The sequence below is a fragment of the Halyomorpha halys genome, unplaced genomic scaffold (assembly GCF_000696795.3).
Source record: "Halyomorpha halys isolate HHAL.00 unplaced genomic scaffold, Hhal_1.1 Scaffold80.1, whole genome shotgun sequence".
Lineage (NCBI taxonomy): Eukaryota > Metazoa > Arthropoda > Insecta > Hemiptera > Pentatomidae > Halyomorpha > Halyomorpha halys.
In genome coordinates, this window is record NW_027110435.1 from 681,934 (window position 1) to 707,271 (window position 25,338).

The 25,338-nt window shown below is 30.5% G+C and overlaps 1 protein-coding gene across 11 annotated transcripts in view; it reads right to left on the bottom strand.

Moving 5' to 3' along the window:
- The window catches only part of shot (dystonin-like protein short stop), a 155,451-nt gene that overhangs the window by 53,279 nt on the left and 76,834 nt on the right, over positions 1-25,338 (bottom strand). For all 11 annotated transcript variants that reach the window (XM_067048612.1, XM_067048619.1, XM_067048615.1 and 8 more), the window contains 24 exons: positions 24,595-24,721; positions 24,398-24,519; positions 23,500-23,704; positions 22,465-22,661; positions 21,844-21,976; positions 16,373-16,522; positions 16,143-16,292; positions 15,923-16,058; positions 15,697-15,843; positions 14,738-14,835; positions 13,134-13,277; positions 12,447-12,575; positions 10,844-11,071; positions 8,417-8,656; positions 8,168-8,338; positions 7,710-7,901; positions 6,738-6,851; positions 5,173-5,406; positions 4,398-4,490; positions 4,139-4,321; positions 3,910-4,045; positions 3,646-3,830; positions 3,388-3,573; positions 1,419-1,682 (listed from right to left, as the gene is read on the bottom strand). In XM_067048612.1, coding sequence (XP_066904713.1) covers positions 1,419-1,682; positions 3,388-3,573; positions 3,646-3,830; positions 3,910-4,045; positions 4,139-4,321; positions 4,398-4,490; positions 5,173-5,406; positions 6,738-6,851; positions 7,710-7,901; positions 8,168-8,338; positions 8,417-8,656; positions 10,844-11,071; positions 12,447-12,575; positions 13,134-13,277; positions 14,738-14,835; positions 15,697-15,843; positions 15,923-16,058; positions 16,143-16,292; positions 16,373-16,522; positions 21,844-21,976; positions 22,465-22,661; positions 23,500-23,704; positions 24,398-24,519; positions 24,595-24,721 — 3,964 coding nt within the window. The remainder of the gene's footprint in view (positions 1-1,418; positions 1,683-3,387; positions 3,574-3,645; positions 3,831-3,909; positions 4,046-4,138; positions 4,322-4,397; positions 4,491-5,172; positions 5,407-6,737; positions 6,852-7,709; positions 7,902-8,167; positions 8,339-8,416; positions 8,657-10,843; positions 11,072-12,446; positions 12,576-13,133; positions 13,278-14,737; positions 14,836-15,696; positions 15,844-15,922; positions 16,059-16,142; positions 16,293-16,372; positions 16,523-21,843; positions 21,977-22,464; positions 22,662-23,499; positions 23,705-24,397; positions 24,520-24,594; positions 24,722-25,338) is intronic.

Genomic DNA, 25,338 nt, shown 5'->3' on the forward strand with positions numbered 1-25,338 from the left:
ACCCATATCATATTAAAAATTTAATATTATAAATAATTTTGCCTTTAAAGTTTAACAAATTTATTCATTTGCTTGTGTTGGAGTTATTGCTATTTTAGTGATTTAAAAAAAAAAAAATCTTAAGATCAGGGAAGTTGGAAATTATAAACAAAAAGTTTTAATTTTTCTGTTGCTATAAAAATTTGAAATTTAATGTTTCTCCATACGAATAACAAATATAAGTTTTGTTCCTGCTAAAAATACAACAGTTTAACAAAAGATAACAAAATCATAACGCAATCAGGATAGATCGGGCAGTCTTGGCTTAAACCGTTTAAATGAGATATTTTATCCTTAAGTTATTTACAAAATTCTGTATTTTTCTATTGTTTATTATTGTTAACAATGAGAACTGTTAATTTTTCCAAATCAACAAAATTAAAAGTACTTTTCCTCAAAAGCTAAAATTTTTTTTTCAAAAATTCTGTCACAAAAACGTTTATGTAGAATGGTGGACTCGTGTTGAAGCTATCTTTATTTTTGTGATATTCAAATTTAAAAAATCCAGGGATGGCGAAAATATAGAACAAAAAATTATTATTTTTCTGTTGAAAGAAAATATATATTTTAAGGTTTCACAAAAGGGGAATAATGAATATTAATTTTGTTCCTGCCAAGAAAATAACAGTTTAATAAAGATGACGAAGCTGCAAAGCAATTAGGGAAAGTTCAAGTCTCAGTTCTGTTTAGAAGTATCCATTTTTCCTTTAGTTATTCAAAAAATTCTTCAACATTTTGTATGTATCCATGGTTTAATGTAACTTACAAGAGAAACTTTTTTTTAAATAAACAAAATTAAAAGTACTTTAGAGGAATATATTTTGAAAAATTCGTATTTAAGCCCTGTCAGACAATTTAATGAGAATATGACCTATCTGACAATAAAGACCACTCAATTGTATGTTGATATACCGAGTTTGATAAAAATTGATAGTTGTTTTTGAGAAAATAGGTAAAATGTGAAAAATTGATACCATAAAGTAGCACTTCCGGTCAGTATCTTTTATTGAAAAAGTTACTGTCACATCCCATAAACATAAACCCGCCTTAAATATGTAATTTCAGTTTTGTGTGAATTTTAGTTTTTCAGCTAGTCTGTTCACACATAGACCATTTTGTGAGACTAGATTTTTTGGACTCAGGAGAGACACCAAAACATCTATTTCCGTCAAAAACTCGAATTCAAAATTTTGCACGATCACAAGACTTTCTATTACTGTATATTCCATTTATAAGTAAGCGAAAGTAAAAACAACTAAAAATCTATTCAAAAATGTTATTTCAAAATAATTAATATAAATAGCACATACTAAGTAGTTATAAAAGGGACAATAATAAATCATTGCTAGAAAAGTGGTATTTTACACCAAAAAGCTTACTTCAGTTCTATCTTGCTGCTGTGCAATCACATCAGGTCTGATAGAAGGAGGAGGCAATGCCTTAGATGAAGTTTCCATTTCACCAAGCCAAGCAGATAAATGAGCATGAGATTCAGCAAGATGCTCTGCAAGACCTAAAGCTTGTTCAAGAGTGGCAAGCCTTTCACCAGATGCACTCCAAACAGTATCCACAGCTTCCCTTAGGTCAGTCATCTTGTCCCTCATAAGAGAAGAGTCATCATGAGGAGAAGCCTCACGGATAACCTGGAAGGGAAGATTAAAAATCAAAGTCAAAGTTTAAATAATCCAATTCTAAACACATTCTTAGAGTACCAAGTTTAATCCAACAGAAAAATAAAGTGTGATACATAGAAAATAATAATGTCACTACATTCAGGGTGCTTTATAAGTTTCAGGAATCAGATAAAGGTTTTTGGCACTAGGTACTTATGGTTTAAGAACCACAGACCCTGTCCCCTTCACCAATGTTAAGCATTTTCCCACTTAACAACTGGCTAGCTGGAATGGGTCCTTAGAAGTTTGCTTTAACTCGAGAACATAAAAAGTCAACTGCATTCCAGATAGTAAATGTTCTAAATTGAATTTCATGACTGTTTGTGAAGCTTAGTCCTTTTTTAGATCTCTTTTATCATGTAAACTTTAAAATTCCTAATTTTAGGTTTATTCAAATTCAAGTATGATCGATAGAAGAAAAAGATTGAGACTGGATACTAATTTTTAATTTTCATTATTATTAAATATTTATTAGGAATAATGGCATCACAATTAAATAATTAATAATTTATTAAAACAGTTATAGTTTTCATATTAAGAAAATTATTAACACTTAAATTGCACTGAAAGAAAGGTGTAAAAGTTGGGCTTTTTTGGTGTATTTCCCAGAGCATCATACAAATTTGTAAATATTTTGTTGTTAATTAATATTAAATATCAATATTATCAATTAAAAATATTAACCTAGAAAATAAATTTCAAATAATATTTCTACATTTTTATTATTTTTCTGTAATTTAGTTTGTTACTCATACTTTCTAATAAAAGAGCGAAATGAGTTGTAAATGAATTGTAGTTGCATATTTTAGGGTACTATGTATGAGACTACTTTCTGACAGTTTAAACCTGCAAACTTGAGAAATGGAGAAGTGGAGCTCTGGCCCACAGTCTCTCAGTCAAAAGCCTCTGAAGAGACAGGTCAGGCTAAGTCCGCAGCTCCAGGTGTGGCACTGGGAGCACACAGTATGGAGGCCTGAACTCTAGCATCACACCTTCCTTCTGTTCAGTTCGAAACCAAATGGTGACACCAATATCATCTTCATGTCAACTCCACATCTTATCAACATAATTATTTCCTCTCTAATCAAAATTTAATCTAACTCATATTGTCTCTATTCGGCCTACTCCCCATTACAGTTATATCTTTACTTCTATACATTTCTTTAATTTCCATCATATCAATTTGTTTATCTTGCACTTTACTAAACCCCTAAAAAAATGTGGATCTATATAAAATTCGGCTCAGGTATGACTGCCCCATGAATATGGACCGAGAATGCCAGGTCAAAAAAATTACTACCCTGCTTTCGTTAAAATAGCATTCCACTATTTTGAATGAGATATTGGTAGTTGTTACTAAGTTACTCATCACAAATATTAAGCTTGGGATCTTGGAACAAATGCAGGTAGAAATGTTCAATGTGATAACTGCAGTTTGAAATGTTAATTGTAATAACTTCAGGTAGCAATGTCCATTGTAATAACTGCAGTTAAAAATGTCCATTGTAATAACTTCAGGTAGAAATGTCCATTGTAATAACTGCAGGTAGAAATTTTCATTGTAATCTCTGGAGCTATAAATGTCCATTGTAATAGCTATAAATCTTACTAATTTTTATTAAAACAAAATGAACAAAACCTGTGTCACTGATACTGGAAATTTGACTAAAATCACCTTCTTGGCCGTAACTAGAACATCCCTAACACGACCTCTCTGACTGGCAATATCATCACTCAGGGCACGATGTTCCTTCAACTGCAGGCGGATAATGTTGGCTTCAGATGATGGCGGTTCAGCTTCACGTAATCCAGCTTCAGCTTCTCTGAACCATTCCAATAATGAATCAATATCCCCGAGAACCTAAACCAAACAAAATTACTTAAAAAGAGTAAAAAAAAAAATTGAAGTTAGTGAAATTTCTAAACACCATACCTCCAATGATCGTTGCTTGTACATGTGTAATCTTTCAGCCTTTCTCTGTATTTGATCACAAACAGCATCAAACCTTCTGTTGTCTCGTGTTACCAAACCTTCAATTGTTGATGCACCTTCACCAGGGCTAAGAGAGCACAATTGAGGTCCTATTTGATTGATATTTTCAACAACAGGGCGAAATTCTAAAATGAAATGGAAACATTTAGATTTTAATTCAAATTTATTTTAAGTATATAATAGGTAAAGGGTATTTTAAAAAACCTTGTATGTCAGATTCAAGTGCATTTATACTCTCTTCACGAGGTTCTGCAGATTGTAGCACGGCTTCAGCACCCTGGATCCAATCAACAAGGCGGCCATGTGCATTATGAAATTGTTGTACCAACGGAAGTCCTTCCTTAAACCATTAATATAAATAAAAGTAAATGGATTAGATCGAGGAAACAAACAAAATTTAATTAGAACAACAATGTCCCAATTTGGCATTTACCTGAGCTTGTTTTAACAACTCAGCACCACGAGTAGTGAGTGAGTTATACCTCCTCTGTAAAGAGTCTAGTTTTTCTTTCAGTTGTATAGCCTCATCAGAGGAAATGTGCTTCATAAGTTCTAACCCACTATCTACTGTTCCATCAACATCTATTTGGTGCTGAGATATCTCCTCTGTCAGATCCTTATAAAAAAAGAAAAAGTATAATAAACAAATCCCACATTCATAATATTATATCATATAAGTTAAAAATACAAACAGCTAAATCTTCCATCTGAGCAAGTAACTTATCAGTGTGAACTGCTAGAATTCTATGTCTCCCAAGCCGATTTTCCATATCTTCCATCCATCCCTAAAATTAAATTTGATTGCATACAATAATAAATTTAATTTCTTAAAATAATGTTTAAAATACTTTTATATTAAATTCATATTCAATAATAATAGTTTTTAGTTACTGATAGTTAAATTTTAAAATAGTATTAAATGTTTCATTGAATCCCTAAAATTAAATTTAATTGCCTGCAATATTAAATTATATTTCCTAAAATAATATTTTACAATAGAAATGCAGATATACTTCTCCAACCTGTTCGCTTTAATAAAACTTATATTTTAAAAATACAAATATTTTCTCTACATTATCCATTTTAGTATGTCTTAACAAAAAAAAAATATTTTACAGCAAAAGTTGTGCAAGGAGGCAGTTTGTTGAGATAAACCGAAAGGGGTTTTCCACAATTAGGGATGGGTACCTCACCAGGCATATTTTTGAACGAAATCTCATGTATGTATTGTTATAAATCTTTGAAAAATGATAATCATAAACAAAAAGAAATTTTTTGTTTTTTTGTTTTTTAACATCATAGTAACTATTTTTAAAGGAAATTGAATTTGATCATCTCTAAAATCCAATTGAACTGAAAGAAAAAAAACTAATGATGTGTTAACTAAGGCAGAGGAAAAAAAAATTATATACATAAATTATATCTTAAAGATCTACCTAAGCATAGTTCTAAATCAAATGAACATACTTGTAATCCTTGATATGTTAGGACTAAATGTCTAAGTCCAGTTCGAGATGATTCAAGTAATCTCCCTATGTTATCAGAGGCATCAACGAGAGCTGAATATCTATCAGCTAGGTCTTGAACTCTGTCGGCAACTCCAGAAGCCTCATCTTCACCAACAAGTGCCATAAGATCACTTCCAACTTCAGTAAGTTCACTGAGTGAAGGTTTCTTGCGTAATATTTCAGAATGTAATGCCTACATAAATAAAAATAAAACAAGAAAACTATTATTTCATCCATTATAAATAACATTGAACATTCAATAATTTATGAAAATATCTTAGAGAAACAAATTGATAAAAAAATGTATTAATCATACATGATTATTATTACATTAATAATGTATTATATTAGTTGTAAAAGTCAAATTCAATGATTAATAAGTTCAGTAGTTGCAATCCTAAATATAGAAATATAGAAAAGGTAACTAAAAAAATATTCTTAAACTTGAAAGGCCTATTTTATTATTTCAAATATATATAATATTTTATTTTAAAATAATATGTATATATAAATATATACATACATGTGTGTGTATAAATATATACATACACACACATTTAATTTGTTATCTCCAGTTGTAATGTTTACAGAAATCAAATGTCTACTTGTCGAAGGAACCACTAAAAATGTGTGTACTAAAATCGAAGGAACCAGAGAAGTTTAAAATTTGGACCATAAAATTTATATTTTTCCGTCACTAAGAAACTTGGGCGTTGATGACCTCAGGGTTTTACGCTCTAAAGCCCCAGACAACAACAACAACTAAGAAACTTTGTTAGCAAGGTTTCTTGAGATTTGAAAAACAAATATTAACTTTGTTCCTCCCTAGATTTAAAAAAAGAAAACAAATTCTTTCATAGTTTATTCTTATCCATTTGTCATTAGTATTAACAATAAGTGATGGTTAATTATTTCAAATAAACAAAATTAAAACTAATTTAGAGGAAGCCATTTTGAAAATTCAACATTTAAGCCCAATCAGACAATCCCAATGTGGATAAGAACTAGCTGAAATTAGAGATTATTTAATTGTACATTAATATGCTGAGTTTAGCCAAAATCTTTAGATAAAACTTTAGTTTTTGAGAAAATGGTTAAAAAAGTGTAAAATTTATGATATGTACACTTTCAGTAAGTTGATTTTATTGAAAAAGTGGTTACAACATACCACGTATTCACCAGCCTTAAATGTTTAATTTGTTATATATGACGAATCGTTTTTGAGCTAGGTGTCTATGTACATCTAGACAGATATACTTGATTTAGGGTGAGACTTGATTATTTGAACTCTAGAAACCTTAAAATTTGTATTTCTGTTGAAAACTTGAATTGGAATTCTGGGTATTGGAAATCCCAATCCTTATGTTTACTATATATTTCATATACAGGTAGGTGAAAGTAAAAACCGGATATTATTTAGGATTTAGTATGATAAATCATCAGGATTAATCATAAAAAAATATTCAACCACACAAAAATAAATTATATAATAGAGATAAAGAAATAATATTAAAAAAAAATTACATCATGTTCACGTATTCTCTGTTGAATTTTTTCTTCGTCCGTAGGTACCAGCTCCATATCTTTAACCTTTCGTTCAGCCTTTTCCATCCATTCAACAACTGGAACTAATTTATCCTGGAAATTAATAGAAATTAAATCTGTGCTGTTTGCAGAATACAATCAATTGTTTGCTCTTTAAGAATAAACCTAAATTTTCTGGAAAGCCAATAAAAACTACTTCAACAAACTGTTCTCTCGAGACATGTGACTCAAGCAGACACAGAGGCCATAGGCAGTTCCCTAAATTGCCAAATGGATAATTTGGCACAAGATTTGTCAACAAAGGGCAGGATCAAGTGATTTGATTTGTTTTTTCTGCTGATTCAAGCTCATTTACAAATTTGACCATTGAGTAAATTTTATCTATCTTCAGTTTTAAATATTTGATTTTATTTTAGTGTTTTTAAAAAAAATATAATTGCAGAAATTTTATAAGCGATTCAGGAACAATTTACTAGTAAAACTAGCGACACATGACATTCTAGAATTTTGAACTGGCCCTCTAATAAAAGCAGTATTATACTTTCTGTGTTGCTTCCTTGACTGCATCTACAATGACCTCACTAAGGTGCTAAAGAAACAGGAAATGATGTCAAAAGCTTATGATGAGATAAGGTAAAAATCTGTAAGGACCAGAAAATAATTATCGATATTAAGAAAAGTTCAGGGACTGAACATAGATGTAAGCTTATTGATACATGAAATCACATCAAAATAGAGTCTTGGAATCAGTTATACATGTTTCAGTTCAGAAGTGAAGCATGTCAAGAAGAAAAAGGAATATAGCCAGGACATAACCACAGAAATATCTCAAATATACGTCATAGTTAGAACTAGCTATAAAAAAAAACTAAGAAGTTTTAGATGGAATCTTCACATAATATCCTAATCACAATTGTGGATATAAATAAATATAAAATAAAATTAACTTACCTGCATTAATTTAGCAGCAGCCAATGCAGCTTCTAAATCACACATTCTTTTTCTACTTCCACTTGACAAGTCATTAAATCTCTCTTGTAATCGTCGCAATTCTCCAGAGACTCTTTCACCTTCCATTTCATCTCCAAGCTGGGCAAGTGAGGCAAGAGATTCTTCTCGATCATTTATCATTTTGATGAGGAACTAAAACAACATAAAAGATTATCTTAATAATTTATTGTAATATTGTAAGAAAGATCCAATCCACATATAAAAAATCATAAAATTTTCATTTTGCTTAATTTTTTCCAATTGCTTTATTCATCTTAAGTACAACAGTTTATCAATATTTTTTTTAAAAACATTTCAGATTAAACAAAGTTTAAGAAATTTTTGTATTTGTGAGTTGGATCTTTTTTGCATAAATATGTTATTAAATTAAGAAATAATATTACTATATAATTTATTACTTTTTGTTCCTGTAATTGTGCTTTGACAACATTGTAATCTGCTGATGGAGGTCTTTGATTAGCAACCATTTCTTCTGTATCAGAAAGCCATCTAGCTAATCCTTCTAACGCTTCTTGGAATTTTCCAGATTGGAGTAATGCAGAGTCTAGTTTTCTGGTTCGATCAACCATCTATTAAGGTAAAGACAATGCATTAACATTAGTAAAGAAAATTATAGAACTTTAAAATCTACATGATAGATGATATACCTTTGCATTAAGAGCTTCCCATCTAGACCTCAGTTGATCTATACCAGAAGCAAGATGAGTAACAGATACCCCAGGACCTGCAGAAGCAATAAGAGCTCTTCCTGAAGAAGCTGCCACATCAACTGCTTTACCAGCTGGTTCTATAATATCACTTTGAGTAATCCTTGCTTCAGCTTGTTGAGATCTAAGTGTTTCAACTTCAGAGCCAACTGGTCTCAACCTCCTTAATTCTTCCTCGGCCTAGGGATTGAATATAAATATGTAAATGCATGACTATTTAATTTAATTATAATCTAGTCATTCAAATTTTCTCTTACTTCCGTTGAAAGAGGCCTAAGAAATTAAAACATTTGTGAAAATCCAGGTATAAACCCAGAAAAACATTATCTTACGAAATGCTAGATACTCCCAGTACCCAGTGGAAAAAAAAAGTCAGTTATTTTACTCCAATTTTAAAAACTTAAATGAAAACTATGTATAGTTACTAGTTAAGATTGATGAGCCTGCTAAGTATGGTTAGGGGGAATAAAAAATGGTGGCTTTTTCAAAACCTTAAAAAAAATATTTTTCCTTTCGCAGCTCCATATCTTTAAAACTACCTATGACGCTAGAACTAAAAATCACAAAGAAGTAAGTAAAAGCTAATGTTATTTTTTATCTGGAAGAAAATGTTCAAGAGGGCAAAGGGAATAAAAATAAGACACTCCCTAGCTGAGTGTTATCACGCATTAAATATTTTAGAACATTGGAATAAAACACATAATGATACACGGCTACAGAACTTGCCAATATCATTTAACCAAGAATGACAACAAAGTACGAAGAACTGTCTTTAGAATCACCACACCAACTTCTTGGGAAGCTTTCAAGATTTTAACTAGTATAGAACCTCTAAGTGCAAGGAAAGTTATTCCTTATGATTTAGGAACATTCTTAGAGGGCAAATTTGACTTATGGAATAGTTACATACCACCATCACTAAAAATACATGTCGAAGTGATAACTGAAGAATTTAATGTATTAGATCAGCTTGTTCCTTTAAACAATAAACACCAATGAAATCACGTGTCTAATATTTCAGTTTTAGTGACAATTCACTCAAATCATTTTTTTCATCAATACTAGTTTTGATATCAGATACTGAAACTAATCATATACAACTAAATAAACTTCAAGTTGAATATTTATGAAAGAAGTTCGTGCTACCTGAAAGTATATCATAGTCCAATAATTATAGGAAAATAGTTGCCATTTTAGAAGCAGCTATGAAGAGATAAAAATGCTTGGACTATGAGCGATGTTTTTTAAAGTCTCTAAAGAATCAATAAGTCCTTTTGTTCTATAGCAGATTCCTGCCAATGTAGAAGATTCTGGGGAATGAAAAAGTTGATCAATTGAAAAAATCTTACAAAATTTCAGAACTAATGTCAAACAGACCCACCTTGCCACCTTAATTTAACATTTTAAAATGACTATAAGCTATGACTATTAGTAGTTCCTTTAGCCCATATAATAGCAATACCATAAATCTGATAGGTATTTCCTTCTCCTCATATTCACTATTTAGCAATCTGCTCTAAGTGAGAGGAGGGTAAATAAAGAAAGTTCGTACTACATCATAAAGAAACCAAAATACTATAACTAACAAAAACCATAACTCTCCTACACTCTATGATGTCATCAATATCTTCAGTAGAAAATAATTCAACCTAAAAGTATAAAACGACTTGGTAATATAAATCAAATAGAATAAAACCAACTAATGAGATACAAAATTGATTAGAACAAAAAAGCAGCTGAATTCGACATAGGTGTATTGATAGATTTATGATATTTGTGTTATATGATTCTAATGGGAATGCCATTAAATGATTCAATATTTAATAAGTTATATGAACTATTCACTCTAACATTTTACAATAAAATGTCTACTAATTAGTTTTTCAAAACATTGTGATCAAGAGCCTTCCAAAGCAGTACAGCAAATTAAATGTTAAGTTGTAGAGTAAGTTTGGTCAAGAAAAACATAAAAAAAAACACAAAATTTCAGCAGATAGTCCTAGATCAGGTCAACTTTCATAACCAACTTAAACTAGGAATAATGGCAACCACTCAAGGATAATTACTTACTATGTTTATTATTAAAATACACTTTCAGTAATTATTTTTTTAAAAAATTGATGTCCAGAATTAAACCAACATCAGATTCTAATGGTTACCAAGAGTCTAACAGGTTTTGCTCTAATACAAAAAATATGATAATGACAAAAAATGAGGACCAGTAGAATAGTTATCCTGTAATGTCATAGATAAATAAAATAATATCACAGACTTAGGAGGGATTATTTTGAAAACTAGTTGGAAGGAATGATTTCATAGGATACTAACAAATAAATTAATATAACTTCTATATAAATTAATACTTACAGTATCGAGAGCACTAATAGCATCATTGTAAAGGCTTTCATAATCTCTAAGTGACGATTCAGCCTTGTCCAGGTCTTCCTCTCTCGATTTTGCTCTCTCTTCCAGGTGTATCAACTGTCTCGAAAGTACATCAGCTTGTCTTCGGGTAGGTTCTGTTGACAAACCTGAATCTACAAGCCTATCTGCAAGGGCAAGAGCTTCACTGACAGCATCACTAGCACGAGAAAGCTGTAAAAATTAATTATTTCCAGTTAAAATTAATTGAAGATATTTAAAATTCTAACATTCCTCTATGACTAAAATAAATTATAGCTAATATCTGTCATTATTTTATTGAATATACTCTGTATTCAAAATTCAAGAGTTAGCCTAAAGTTTATTAAAGACTGTAACAGATTCTTGAGGTGTCAAGCTTGATACTAAGACCTTTTCTGTAACCTAATATGGGCCTGATTGATCTATAAAAATCAATAAATGGTCGAGGAAAAGACAAATAGTAAACAAAATGGTCAGGGATCCTTTTAATCTTAATGCAGGCTGATATCCAGACGTCAGAGGCAATTAATATAGAAATTTTGAGCCAGATTTAGAAATATAATATGAGGAATAAATTTTCTAATAAACCAACTCCCTTGAAACCTAACGTTCAGTGGCAACTGTTCACGAATCTTAAAATAACTTTTCAAAATATAGAAATCTGGAATGAGTTGAAAATATCAACACTACTTATTGAAAAATAGGAAATAATTTGACAATTCCTCCATTTGTTTTTATTTCCAATGCATCATCATGATCACTCAGTGTTTTAACAACTCTTCTCTGAATTAAGATCTCCTTGATTAGCTCTCTTCAGTCATTCTGTGTAACCATCCTTCAGCTTTTTCCACAGTAAAGGATACTGATACCACACCCAGTATTGGTCTTATACTATCCTTTCAATACTGCTTAAGTCTTCCTTTTCTTCTAATAGAATGTATATGCTCTTGAAGGATTTTTTATTTTTAATAGCTTCCACCTTCGTCTTCCATATAAAATGTCCACACCACCTTAATCTGTTAATTGAAACAAATTAACATCTGGATCTCTGAACAACTAGTGTAACTCTAGGCTTGTTCCATGGGACCAATCATTTTATTGTAAAATTATCCCATAAATTGAGCACTTTTCTTTCATGAACTAAAAGGCCCAAGTAATAAGCCAAACATATAATTCAATTTTTCATACTTATTTCAGTAATCGACAAAACAAGATCTTATTCAAAGTTTTTTCATTTTTTTAGTCAGGAAACTGATTCTAAAGCAATGGCTAACAACAAACAAAAACAGATTGGATTTAGATAATCAGTATCATATTTCATGAAGAAGGTAACTATGAATGCAGTATAGGCTTTCCCAGATCAACACCTTTGATTAATTACTAATATTTTGTTTTCATTTGGTTCACTATTTTAGGTCTATTTGTTTGGCCTACCCAAACATATAGGACAAGAAATACAATCACCTAAGTATCTAGTGTGTCAATTAACTTGGAGTGTTTAATAAACATTTTCATTTACAAAAACAATCCTATTGCTATAAAAATAACTAAGAATAAATTTAATTACCTTGCCATTGAAAGATGATAGTTGATCATGCTGTGCTCTTAAAGTCTTGAAATCTCTACCTGGTGGTTTCATTCCTTCAAGCTCCATTTCAAGTGCACTCATATCTCCAGTGAGTAACCTCACACGCTCCTTACATTAATTAAGAAAATAAATTAGTAATGCCAATGGAGAAAGTGAAATTTTAATTGAATTATGAATAGCATATGCTATTAAATTTCATCAAACTGTTTCAAAATATTTTTTAAGCAATTAAGTAAATAAAAAGGGCCAGGAGTAAAACATAAGTAGTTGTATGCTTAGCTAAAAAGGAAAGCAATCCTTTCATTCTTAATGGCAAATTACTGATGAGACTAAGAATAAAAAATCACACATATTTTAACGTTTTCAAGAGAAAACCACAACCATATATTGTTTTTAAGAATCAATTCAAAAATATGAGACAAAATGGAATATAAAAAATATGTAGAATGTTCATTTGTTATATTTAAAAACATTTAATTAACACATTGGATCATTATCTTATTTTTCTTAGCCTTGATGAAAGCCTACAAGTGAGGCCAAAAGTCAGCACATATTTAACAGCATATTTCAGAACAGTGTGTCTTATTTCTGTCCCATCATCTTTCAAGGATATTATTAGTCATATTTTTTCATAATCACAGATAAAAAAATGTGAAGATAACTAACATTATATTGTTGTGCAGCAACTGCAGCTGATTCTGCTGTTGAACATCGGTCCCTCAGTCTTTCACTCAGATCATCAAGCCTTTCACCAAGACCAACTACTTCTTCCATGAGCCCGGATTGTTTACCAGGGGCTTCCAGGGCAAGCTAAAAAAAAAAATTCTAAAGATATTTAACTAAGAATAAAATTAAAAATTAATGTATTTAAATAGATGGATACAATAGTTGTAAATTATATCACAAGAAAAAGTACTAATAATACAACAATAAACACTGCTTTGATTTTCAATTTAAAAATACTACTAGTGGGACTATAAGCCACAGAAAAAGTTCAATTCACCAACCTTCTTTCCCCCATATTCTTAAATTCCACATAGCAACAATTAAACAGATTGATCAACGTTCAGATAGTAAATTTGTTATTTCATTTTTCCGTGATAAGTGTACATAAATGCAAGGATTTTTGTTAACAGTTTGAGAGATTTTCCACAGTAAATACATACATATATATGAGTCTGTGTAACCATCCTTCAGCTTCTCCCATAGCAAAGGATACTGATACTACACCCAGTATTGGTCTTATCCTATCCTTTCAATACTGCTTAAGTCTTCCTTTTCTTCTAATTAAATGTATTTTTTTATAGCTTCTACCTTCGTTTATTATATATATTGTAGTATCCTCTTTTTTAATAAATAGTAGTTTTTATGTAAAGATGATTTTAGTTATTTTTTTATTTTTTATGTATCAATGTTCAATATTGTTCATTTGTTTTGTTGAGGAATGGAAATTTGTTGTTTAGGAATTTGAGGAGGAAGCCTCTCCTAGAAGCTGGTGGGGCTGACCGCCTTTGTCTACTGTTAGTGGTAGATATTTAGAAAGAAGATCAAGAGTCAGCAGTCATCCGAGAAGAGTATATCATAGAAGGAAGAAAGACACTTTTTGTGCGCATTGCCATTGGATTAGACATGCCGTAGAAGCTAGAATAGGACCAACCCTTTGTTTACTGTCAGCGGTAGCATCATTAGAAAGATGAAATCGAGAACCATCAGTCATCAAAAAAGATTATATAAATGGTTAGTTTGCTCTACCTAGGATTTAATCATATTTTTAAAAGTAGCTATTAATTTAGTTAAGTGTCATTTATTGTGTTCTGATTGTCTGGAAGACACACACTAGGACTGTGGTAGTTGAAAGTATTGATGTTATGCCAATTGATTGCAGGGTTTGCATAAATAAATATTGATAAGCTCCTAGTGAATTAACTAATGGACAAATTTACATAAAATTTTGGAAATTGTAGATATAAAAACAATCTGTTGTCCAAAAATTGTTTCACTAAAATCTGTCATATGCACATACTCCATAGTAGGCTTCCAGTTAAAACTGCATCTATTAGTTTCAAATACCATTTTCCATAATCAGAATATCAAAAATAGTAAGCTGGTTACAGATGTTCACATTATTTTATGATAGCTTATGTGTTTTATTTTATTATTACACTTTTATTATTATAGTTTGTTTTATAGACACAAATCTTACTTTTTATCATTTATTTAATTTCCTGTTTGTTTTTTTTTGTAATAACAAAAATCAATTTAAATATTACCTCTCGATCTAGATCTTCACAAGTCTGATTAAGTTGAGACAATGGTGCTCTCAAAGCTTGTACTTCATCTTTTAATGTCTTTAATTTCATAAGTGTAGCTGAAAAAAAAGAATGTTAATGTTAATTAAAATAAACAAAATCATAGAATGGGAATAGTACGAGTACAAAGGCTTAAATCTCTAAAATACTGACAACACAACCACCAGTCTAATTTGTTTCATATAAAGTTTTTGTTCCTTTATATTAACAAGCAATTTAGTTAGTAAGCAACTACAATACACATGGCTCAAGGTAGAACTCCAATGAAATTATTCAAATATATGTATTATTACCTGTTTTATTCAACATTTTTTTTTTAAATCAAAATTTAACAATCTAAATATCTTTATATGAACAATTATGTAATAAACCTTTATGCCCATAGTTATGATTAAAGATTAGCAATGGCCAAAATTTTATATTAATGAACTAAAAATAATGGAAAGTGAAATGGCCATGAACATTTAGACCATATTGAAAGGATTAAACAAAACCAGATTAACTTGGAAGATCCTAGACAAAAAATAGATATAACTAGGCGAGTGAGAAGACGATGATTATGATGGACGTATGGTGTTTTTTGAGTTTCGTTATATAAGAATTTTTTGTCCCAGAATAAAAATTATTTCATTTCATTTATATAAATGAGTAGTAAACATTCCTAAGGTAGCCTGAAGTTGGTAAAATGGTGACTTGTTTTTAAAAATGATAACTTGAGGCTTTTGATTTAAAATATTCCAAAAATAATATAATATTTTTATAGTCTGCTGAAATTCATACTTATTTACTGATTGGTCACTTTATAAACATATTTTAACCTAGTACAAATATAGGCCTTTCATATATTAGAGAAACCTACAATGGCTAGCCTGTCACATTATTCAAAAATAATTTCAAATAAAGAGATTAATATTACAAACCTGGATCAGCAGTTGTTGAAAGAGAATCATGAGTACCTAGGCGATCCTCACAACGCTGAATTGAGTGGGACATTCCTCGAAGTCTTTCACTAGTTTCAGCAAGGCGTCTTCCAAGTTCTTCAAGTCTCGACGTTTTGGAAACCAAATCTTCAAATATAAACAATACAAACACATAAAAACATAAATGTAATAGAAATAATTGATAAATGCTGTCAACTAGACAAACCATTATTGAGTCTATCCCATCGCTCACGTATAGCAGATATCTCTTTTGTAACAACATCTTTATCAACATCGCAAGCCCCAATAAAAGTTTCACCAAGAGACCTCAAATGTTCAAATTCTCCAGATTTTTTCCAAACCTAAAGAGGGAAAGAGACGCTATATAGATGAAGCAATTTCTTAAGAAATAATAATTCATCATGAAGTTTATTTAAGGTATATACATCATTCCTAAGTGAAGCAAGATCTCTAAGGTGTTTGTCAAGATCTCGTCTAGAAAATGATTCTGGACTGAGTGATTCCAACTTATTTTCAACTTGTGACAACCAAGGGATAAATGCTTCCAATCCTTTGTAGTATTTCCTACAGTGCTCCTGCAAAAGAATACATCATTGCTCAAGAAAGTTAAATTGTCATTATAGTAAAACAATCATCATAAATATAATCTATTTACCATGCAAGTTTGAAGTCTAGTCTGTCTATCAGTGGCTTCTCTTCTTAGCCTCTCCCACTGTTGCCTTAAGCTTTCAACTTCCCGTTTCCCTCCTCTTTCAAGAAGAAGAACTACTTCATGCTCTTTAGATAACATTTCTCTGTAGATTGGCTAAACAATAAATTAAACATCATAAATATATTAAGTTGCATTAAAATAACTACAGAATTGAGCAATGAGGATTGTATTAATTATATATTGAAAAAAAAAATGCATATCCCAAGTATATTCATTAGATACTAGCAATAAAACAAATGTTGATAGTAACTCAGAAGTACGGGGAAGGTTTGAAAAGTTCTCGGAATCGCCGCTAGATGTCAGTGCTAGAGCAATGAGGTTCCTGCACAATAATCACACATCCTTTGTGAGTGGTAGTGATGACTCTTTGTTGTTGTTTTATGCGTAGTGATTTGTGACAATGGAAAAAACTGATTGTAAAGAAAAGTATGAAAGCAAAGGAAATTCATGTCAAATTTCAGAACACACTGGGGGGGGGGGGAGAATCTGCTCCTTTGTATTCAACTGTTGCCAAGTGGACCAGCGAGTTTAAACTTGGTCGGAAAGGGTTAGATGATGATTGTGTAGTGGACAGCCAAAAAGTGCTACGACCCCAGAATTTATCGCAAAAGTACATAAAAAGGTCATGGGGATCGTCGACTGAAAGCGCGTGAGATAGCTGAACCTGTAGCGATGTCATCTTAACCGAAGAATTGGGAATGAAAAAATTATCCGCCAGATGGGTGCCATGGCTCTTGACATTGAACCATAAACGCACCAGATTGGAAATGTCCGAACAAAATCTGGCCCGTTTTCATCACAACCAACAAGATTTTTGCACCGGTTTGTGACTACAGATGAAATTTGGGTCCACTACTATACCCCAGAGACAAAACAGCAGTCAAAGTAGTGGAAACATGCTGAGTCACCACCACCAAAGAAAGCAAAGGCAGTACATTAGGCCGGAAAAGTCATGATCTCAGTTTTCTGGGATGCAAAAGGCATTCTGCTGATAGATCATCTTCCTACTGGCCAAACAATTATGGGGCAATACTACGCAAACCTCCTAGACCAACTATAGGAAAAGAAATGCGAAAAAAGGCCTGGTTTGGCAAGGAAAAAGTCATCATTCATCAAAGAACCCCCACCCGCACAAAAGTGCTATTGCCATGGCAAAACTTCATGAACTGAGGTATGAATTGTTGCCACATCCACCATATTCACCTGATCTGGCACCATCAAACTTTCATCTCTTCCCCAAGCTGAAAATTTTCCAAGGTGGACGGAGATTTCCTAGAATGGAAGATCTGGCAGCTGAGTTGGAGAGATATTTTGCAGGCCTGGAGGAATTTCATTTTCAAGATGGGATCAAAGCATTGGAACATCACTGGACCAAATGCATTAGTCTACAGGGAGACTGTAAGAAAATAAAAGCAGTTCCACTGAGGTAAGACACTTCTTTCTAGTACATTCCGAGAACTTTTCAAACCACCCTCTTAATATAAATATTGAAGTTTATAATAAAAAATAAAATATTTAAAACATCAAGAAAATACAATCATTCTTCAAGGACAGAGTAATTTTTAAAAATATAACTCTAGGTCTTATTATCATATTATCTAGGTCTGATATCAACTGTTAGGAGAACTGTAGTGCTACTATAATTACATCACAATTTAACAGGTTAAAGCACATAGGTATGAAGATTAAATTGCATTAACTAGTTTTATTGAAAGAAATTACAAGTCAAAACTGTGGAAATAATGTTTATATTCTTCTTTACATAATATATTATCTTCTTAAGAATTTTATTTGTTGTCACATTAATATAACCTCCATTGAGATGAGGTTCTTTGGTGTTTTTTAACCTCCAGCTCAAATGTAAGTAAGTAAAAACTAAAATATATATGAGCTGTGACATACCTAAGGCCATAATAATAAAATTTATAATTATGATAAAATAAAAGTATTCACATTTTACATAAATCACAAGTATCTATTCCCTTTAGATGAAAGAAAAAAAATAAATATCAAAAGAGTACAGGCCAGTAGTGGTCCCACAAATAACATTTGAGATAAATTTTATTTGCAATAAAAATATATATATAAATTAATATATAATACAGCATCAAACCCAGGAAGATTCAGTTTTGGAGGAAAAAAAGTAACAGTGTTTACTTTCACTTACCTATACATGGAATATATAGTACGGGAAAGTATTGTGATCATGTGCAAAATTTAGAATTCGAGTTTCAATAATAAAAGAAATACATTTTTTGAGATCTCCCGAGTCCAAATAACTTAATCTTACAAAATGGTCTGTGTCAGTGTCTGGGAAAAGCCTAGCTCAAAACAAAAAGTCGAACGAAACTAAAATTAAATATTTAAGGCTGATATATACCTGGAATGTGACATTTCATATTTTTTTTTTTTTTATTTCCTAGAAAATGGCTCTAACAATTTTGAAAAACTCGGCATATCCTTGTACAATTAACAGGTCTTTATATCAGCTAGATCTTATGCTTTTTGAAATAGTTTAACAGGGCTTAAATGAAAAATTTTAAAAAAATCTTTTTCTACAGTACCCTTAATTTTGTTTATTTGAGGTAATTAACAATCTCACATTTTTATTAATAGTGAAAAATGGATAAACAATAACTTTGAAAGGATTTGATAATTAACTTAAGGGGACAAGAGGACAAATATTTTTTCCAGGTTGAAAACACATTTCAGGAAATAGGAGTATTAATATAGACGTATTATATATATCGTTGGAAAACCAAAGATTTTAGAGAACAAAAATTTTTATAGAAAGTTGAAGAAGGCGGTTAAAAATGACGAAAACGGCGTAATAAATGAAAGATCTGTTCTAACACGAGTTTGACTGGTGGATGCATAAGCAGTTTTTCTTTCTAGCTATTCTAATAATGTTGTCATGTCGACATAGCTCTTAAATGATTACTTTTTTAATTTAACTTAACCTATATTTGACCCTTTCAGTTGACATGATAACTATCTCCATAAAATCATTCTTAGTATTTTCAATATTGATTCAATTACAATTTAGCATTGAATGAAAGGTTATTGTACTTAAATGTTATATTTTTATATAGGGTGTTTTTTTAAGCCCGATAGAACTTGAAATTGTAAAAAATAACACAAAAAATTAAATTGTAATCAAAATTTTTTTTTTATTCGAAAGATCAATACGTGACATTAACATTTGAAAATGATTTCGGGCATATGGGCACCGCGGCTGTTCTTGACGAAGCGCATTCTGTAAAATTGTGTTCAGCGATGAGGCGCATTTTTGGCTTAACGGGTTTGTTAATAAGCAAAATTGCCGCATATGGTCGTGCGATTTGACACCTCTCGATTATTTCCTGTGGGGCTACATAAAGTCACTGGTTTATGCTGATAAACCAGCAACAATTGACGCCTTGGAGGCCAGCATTGTTTGTGTTATTCGTGACATACGGCCAGCAGTACTCGAAAAAGTGGCCCAAAATTGGACGTCCAGAATGCGCTTCGTCAAGAACAGCCGCGGTGCCCATATGCCCGAAATCATTTTCAAATGTTAATGTCACGTATTGATCTTTCGAATAAAAAAAAAATTTTGATTACAATTTAATTTTTTGTGTTATTTTTTACAATTTCAAGTTCTATCGGGCTTAAAAAAACACCCTGTATTTCTGTCATACTTTTGCAATAGAAAAATTTTGGAACAAGAAATATTATTTCTGTTAAAATTTAGTCTCGAGTTTGCCAATCTGTCAACTGAAAGGCTCATTTGGAAAATTATTATGGGTAAATATTGTCAAAGAGAAAAATATCTATTCTATACCATAAGCTAATGGGCTGGCTGCTACATAGGAAGTATATTTTTTGTTGTAGCTAATATTTAATTTACAAATAATATACAAATTTTGTCTACTCATCAATTAATTTTTTTTTAAGAATCTTTTTTTTAAACACAACTTTATAGTTATAGATGTCCAATCTCCCCATAATCATAGCTAAAAGTCAAATAAAAATATTGATTTGCCTTGTAAAAGGTGGGTTAAAGAAGATTTTTAAATACATTATTTGTATTGACCTCCCCATATAAAATCCAAGTTTTTGTTGACCTTCCAATCCTTGTGGATTTTCCATCATTTTGAAAAACCAGTGTATTTTAGACAAAAACAATGTTAGTACCAATGTTAAAGGGCATTAAATTTTCTGCAAGTTTCATACAAAATACATAGATATGACAGTCATTTTTCCTTAATAACTTTTATTTTTTTTAGTGCAAAATACATAACAACCTATCGTACAGATAATTAAATTACCTACAAGATTCATATAAAATATAAAACAAAACAAGAGATCAACTGAAATTATAATAAAAGATTAATCATAGTGATTTCCTAAAATTACAGAAAAAATATATATATTATAATATCCTCTTTTTGAGTAAATAATGATTTTTTTTATTTAAATGATTTTTGGTATCTTTCTATTTTTATGTATTGATGTTAAATATCATTTCAGTATTGTTTATTTATGTTATTGAGCCAAAAAGCAAACTAACTAATTTTCATCAGTCAAATATGAAGTAAAAATATGTTATTCAAAATAAAGAACATGGTGGAGCGTGTCCTTCCTAAAGTCCGTTACAATAGCGGCCAGCTTGAGCAGATTCACATATTATAAACTTTATTTATCTTTCCATCATGTTTGTAATTACAGTAGATTCAAGAAAAAATAGAAGTCGAAAAATAAGTGTTAAAGATTATATGATATTCATAAAGAAAATCATGAGAAAAAACTTAATTCTGTTGTGCCATAATCGATGTTTACATGAAACACCTAGACAGAACTTTTGGTTTAGAGATCACTGGTTGTTTAGGCGCAGGACAATTCCTGGAGGCAGGAGGTCCTGAATATCCCTTTGTCTACTCTCACTGGTAGACATCTTGAAAAAGAAAAAGGAAAATCTAAGAAGAATAAGATACTTCTTTGTTTGGATCGCCGAGAGTTTGTATATTGAAAACTGTCAGAGGACAAAGGCTTTGTTTAGTCAGTGTTTGTTTAATGAAAGATTGTTTACAGTCACTGTTTGTTTGTTGAAATAGAAGACGTCAAAAAATCATTCATCAAAGAAGAGTATAAATTGGTTGACGTTGTACAAAATAGAATTTAAATATATTTGTAAAGGTAGTTAATAATTTAGTTGACTGTTCTGATTGCCTAGAAAAACACGCCCTGAGATTAAGAGTCAATAACGTTATAAAAATAAAATAAAATTCTCCTATCTGTTTAATAATAAAGCTTTTCATTTGAACCTAAGCTATACTTAAGATATGAGAATAAGTAAAAACTATTAAAAATTCCTTTTATTTTATTTTAAATAATTTTTGAATACTACAATATATATATATATATATATATACCTCGTGATTATCAACTTGCTGTTGGAGGATATCACGGTCGGCAGAAATAAGAAGGCGATCGCTAAGATTGGTAAGGCTGTCTGAGACCCATCCAAGAGTTTTAGCGACAGCTGCATCAAATTCTTTCCCATCCCTGTAAAAAAAAAAAAAGTATTACAGCTAAATCACAATTATTTATCTCATACTCAAGTCATTTTTGATGAAAGGAGAAAATTTGGAGAAACATTTATTAATAGTTATGACATCAACTCAAAAATATCTAGTTTTACGCTCAATATGAAAAAGCCGGAAATTTAAATTAAAAATTGTGTAGGTCTAGAAAAATACTAATCTTTATGGAATAAATCTTTGCAGGTACATTTAACATTCAGAACTTGTTTTTGCACACTTAAAGTTAGACTTTGTTAGTGCTACCTATGGTAGTGGCTGAGAGTGATAGCTAACCATTGTGTCCAACCTTTAATGGTTGTGTATTTCTTTAAAAAAGTCAGATATTTTTTTAGTTTTGGTTAATTTAATGGTTTGTCTTATGTGATGCTATTAATTATTGCATAGAAAAAACTGAAAATATAATGTTTCTGTTTATTATTAATTAAAAATTAAGTAAATATATCTACTAACTTGACTAATGCTTCTATTTCTGCTTTCCTCAGGTCTAACTTAGCCTGCAAAAGACTATACTGCTTGTTAACTTCGCCAAGCTTGGCCTGTATATCAGATCTTGAAGCTGGGTCAGTTAAAACTCTACAAAGTTCAGCACCCGCAGCTTCTGCATCAGCTAGCAACTGGCGAACACCTTCCAACTGTCTTTCACAACCCTAAAGTAAAAGTGAGATATATTAAATTTAATTTGTCTAAAATTATTGATTGTTAAAAGATTGGAAATAATGATAACTCTAACAGGACAGGACTCATAAAAGTCATGTTAAAAAAGAAGTATCAAGTGAAGATAGAAACATACAACAGAAGGCAAATGAAATAATAGTTATTTAGGATATACAGGTTATATAGCAGGTACATGCTGCCACAATTACTGAAAAGTTGATAATAATAATAATAACTGAATAGAGCAAAATGGCATACATAGTGATTTAGAAGCTTCAACTACTGGCATAAACCTCCACAGAATTGGTGCTTCAGGAAGATAAAACATATCCAGTTGAAGTCCAACAGGTTGGTGTACTTAAGCTATTCATATATGGTGTCCACCAATTTAGGTAGACACCATTAGATGCTATTCCAGACCAATTACCTACTTTTCAAGGATTTTCCCAAAAAATCCTGAAATTTTCTACTTTTTTTACTTTACACATGCTTGATCACCACCCGGTCCCCATAATAAAATAACCTATCCTCTCTCAAATACAGAAGTGAAATGAAAAAAAAAATTATTCTCATAATTTTTAACATTTAAAAATGTTAATTAAATTTATATATTTTAAAAATAAAAAAAGTAATACTATGTGTTTGCAAAAGTAAAGATGTATATGTGTATGAACTGGTTTTGAATTTTAGAAAACAATGTTAATAAATTGCCAACTGGGAAAATGAATTTTTTAAAAGAAAAATTGGTGATTATTAAGACAGGAACAATATTGCCTGTTTACTAATATTGTTTGTATTATAATACTACTTTCATAACATAAAAATATTTACCTGAATTTTTCTTAAGGATTCTTCAGATGGTTCAGAAGGAATAGCATCGACTTGTAGCGAGATATTTGAGAGGGCATCTTTAAGTCGAGTCAAACCTGAATCAAAGTCACGACTGGAATCTACAGCTGCACCCAAGGAACTTGCTCGATCTTCTAGCTTTCTAGATAGCTCTTCCCATCTATCAGATATTCCACTAACTTTTGCTCTGCAAAAATATTTTATTAATCAGTAAATTAAAAATTAGCAACCTATAATACAAAGGTTCATTTCATATTTTAAAGTAAACTGCTTCTATATTTCACAAAATAATTTGAAACTAGCAGTTCATCATGAAACAAATTATAATAAATATAATTGTTAACAACATTCAAATTTAAGAAATAATTCCAGTTAAAATATTATACTCAATCCAAATCAACTCAAGTTTCTGTCATTTGACATTATATAATTAAATTGTTATATCAATCTCTGCCTGAAAATTTTAAGATACATTATATATTGAAAGATATCATTACACCTGAGACTGAAAAACTAGAACTATAATTAATTAATTTATAATTCTTTGATCAAATAAAAACCATTAAAATACTTCTGGTATCAAACTGTAGAAACAGATTGATGAGAGATAACTTCTATAAGAGAGCTCAATTTATATCACATGGCCAAATGAATCAAGAATATCTCTTAGTATATAAATATACTATAAGGATACCTATAAACAATTTATTCGTGAATACTTATTCATAACACACAAATTTTGTTGGACAAGTTGTAATCAATTTCTTCTTTTTTTAAAATTATCAGGTAATAAAAATAAGCATAAAATATTCCCTTATTTATAATATTTTTTTAAATACTAGTCAATTCAAGCATTGTGAAAATGCACACTCAAGTGTACCTTAACTTAACACCATCTGGAGTGGCACCAGCAACAGAAGAACATACAGTAACCAAGTGGTCCAGCTGAGGTCTGGTAGCTCTCATCTCTTCCCTTAATACCTGGACTTGGTCTATTTGAATCTGTAATAATAAAAAATGATATAAAAATTCACCAATATAAATTTATCCTTAATTAAATGTAGACATTGAATCTACCTGAACCATTCTTGGATCTGGAGATATGGGGCCTAAGGCAGCAAACATTCTTTCTTTAGCAGACAGCCAATTAGATAAGAGTTCGTAAGAATCATAAACATCTTTAACATCTTCCACAAACTGAATTCTAAAAAAAAAAAAAAAAAAAAAAAAAAAATGTAATTTCACACCATTTCAGTAGTAGTAAGCCCAAACCATAAGTACAAAAAAATACTGTCATTATTTAAAAGCTGTATTTAAAAATACAGTGGAACCTTGCTATTGTATGAAAGTACCCGAATTGTAGGAGAACCTATGTTATGGAGGGGAGGGCAGAAAAATTAAATCAGGGGAAAACTTTACCAACGTGAAATGTATATATTAAAAGAAGCTTTACTAAAAAATTATATTTTATACCAATATCTTTAGCATTATGATAGGGTCCACTGCATGGGATGATTAAAAATCATTACGTAATTTAAATGAATTTAAGATATTCAATTGAACTAATTGCAATAGAATCATTTTTATTAAAACATTTATTTAGATAAATGCATTTATAAAATTAATATAAGTTTTTTAATTTACTGGAAACTTTTCAGTGCTTTCCTATTGGTTTGAAGGCTTAGAACAATCCTCATGATGACAGAAATGTGTTTATAACCCTATAACACATCTATAACATCTATAAGCCATTTTATTTAATCTTCTAAAAGAAAATAGTTGTTTACAAAAGTATGTGTTTGCAAAAGTGTATAAAATTAT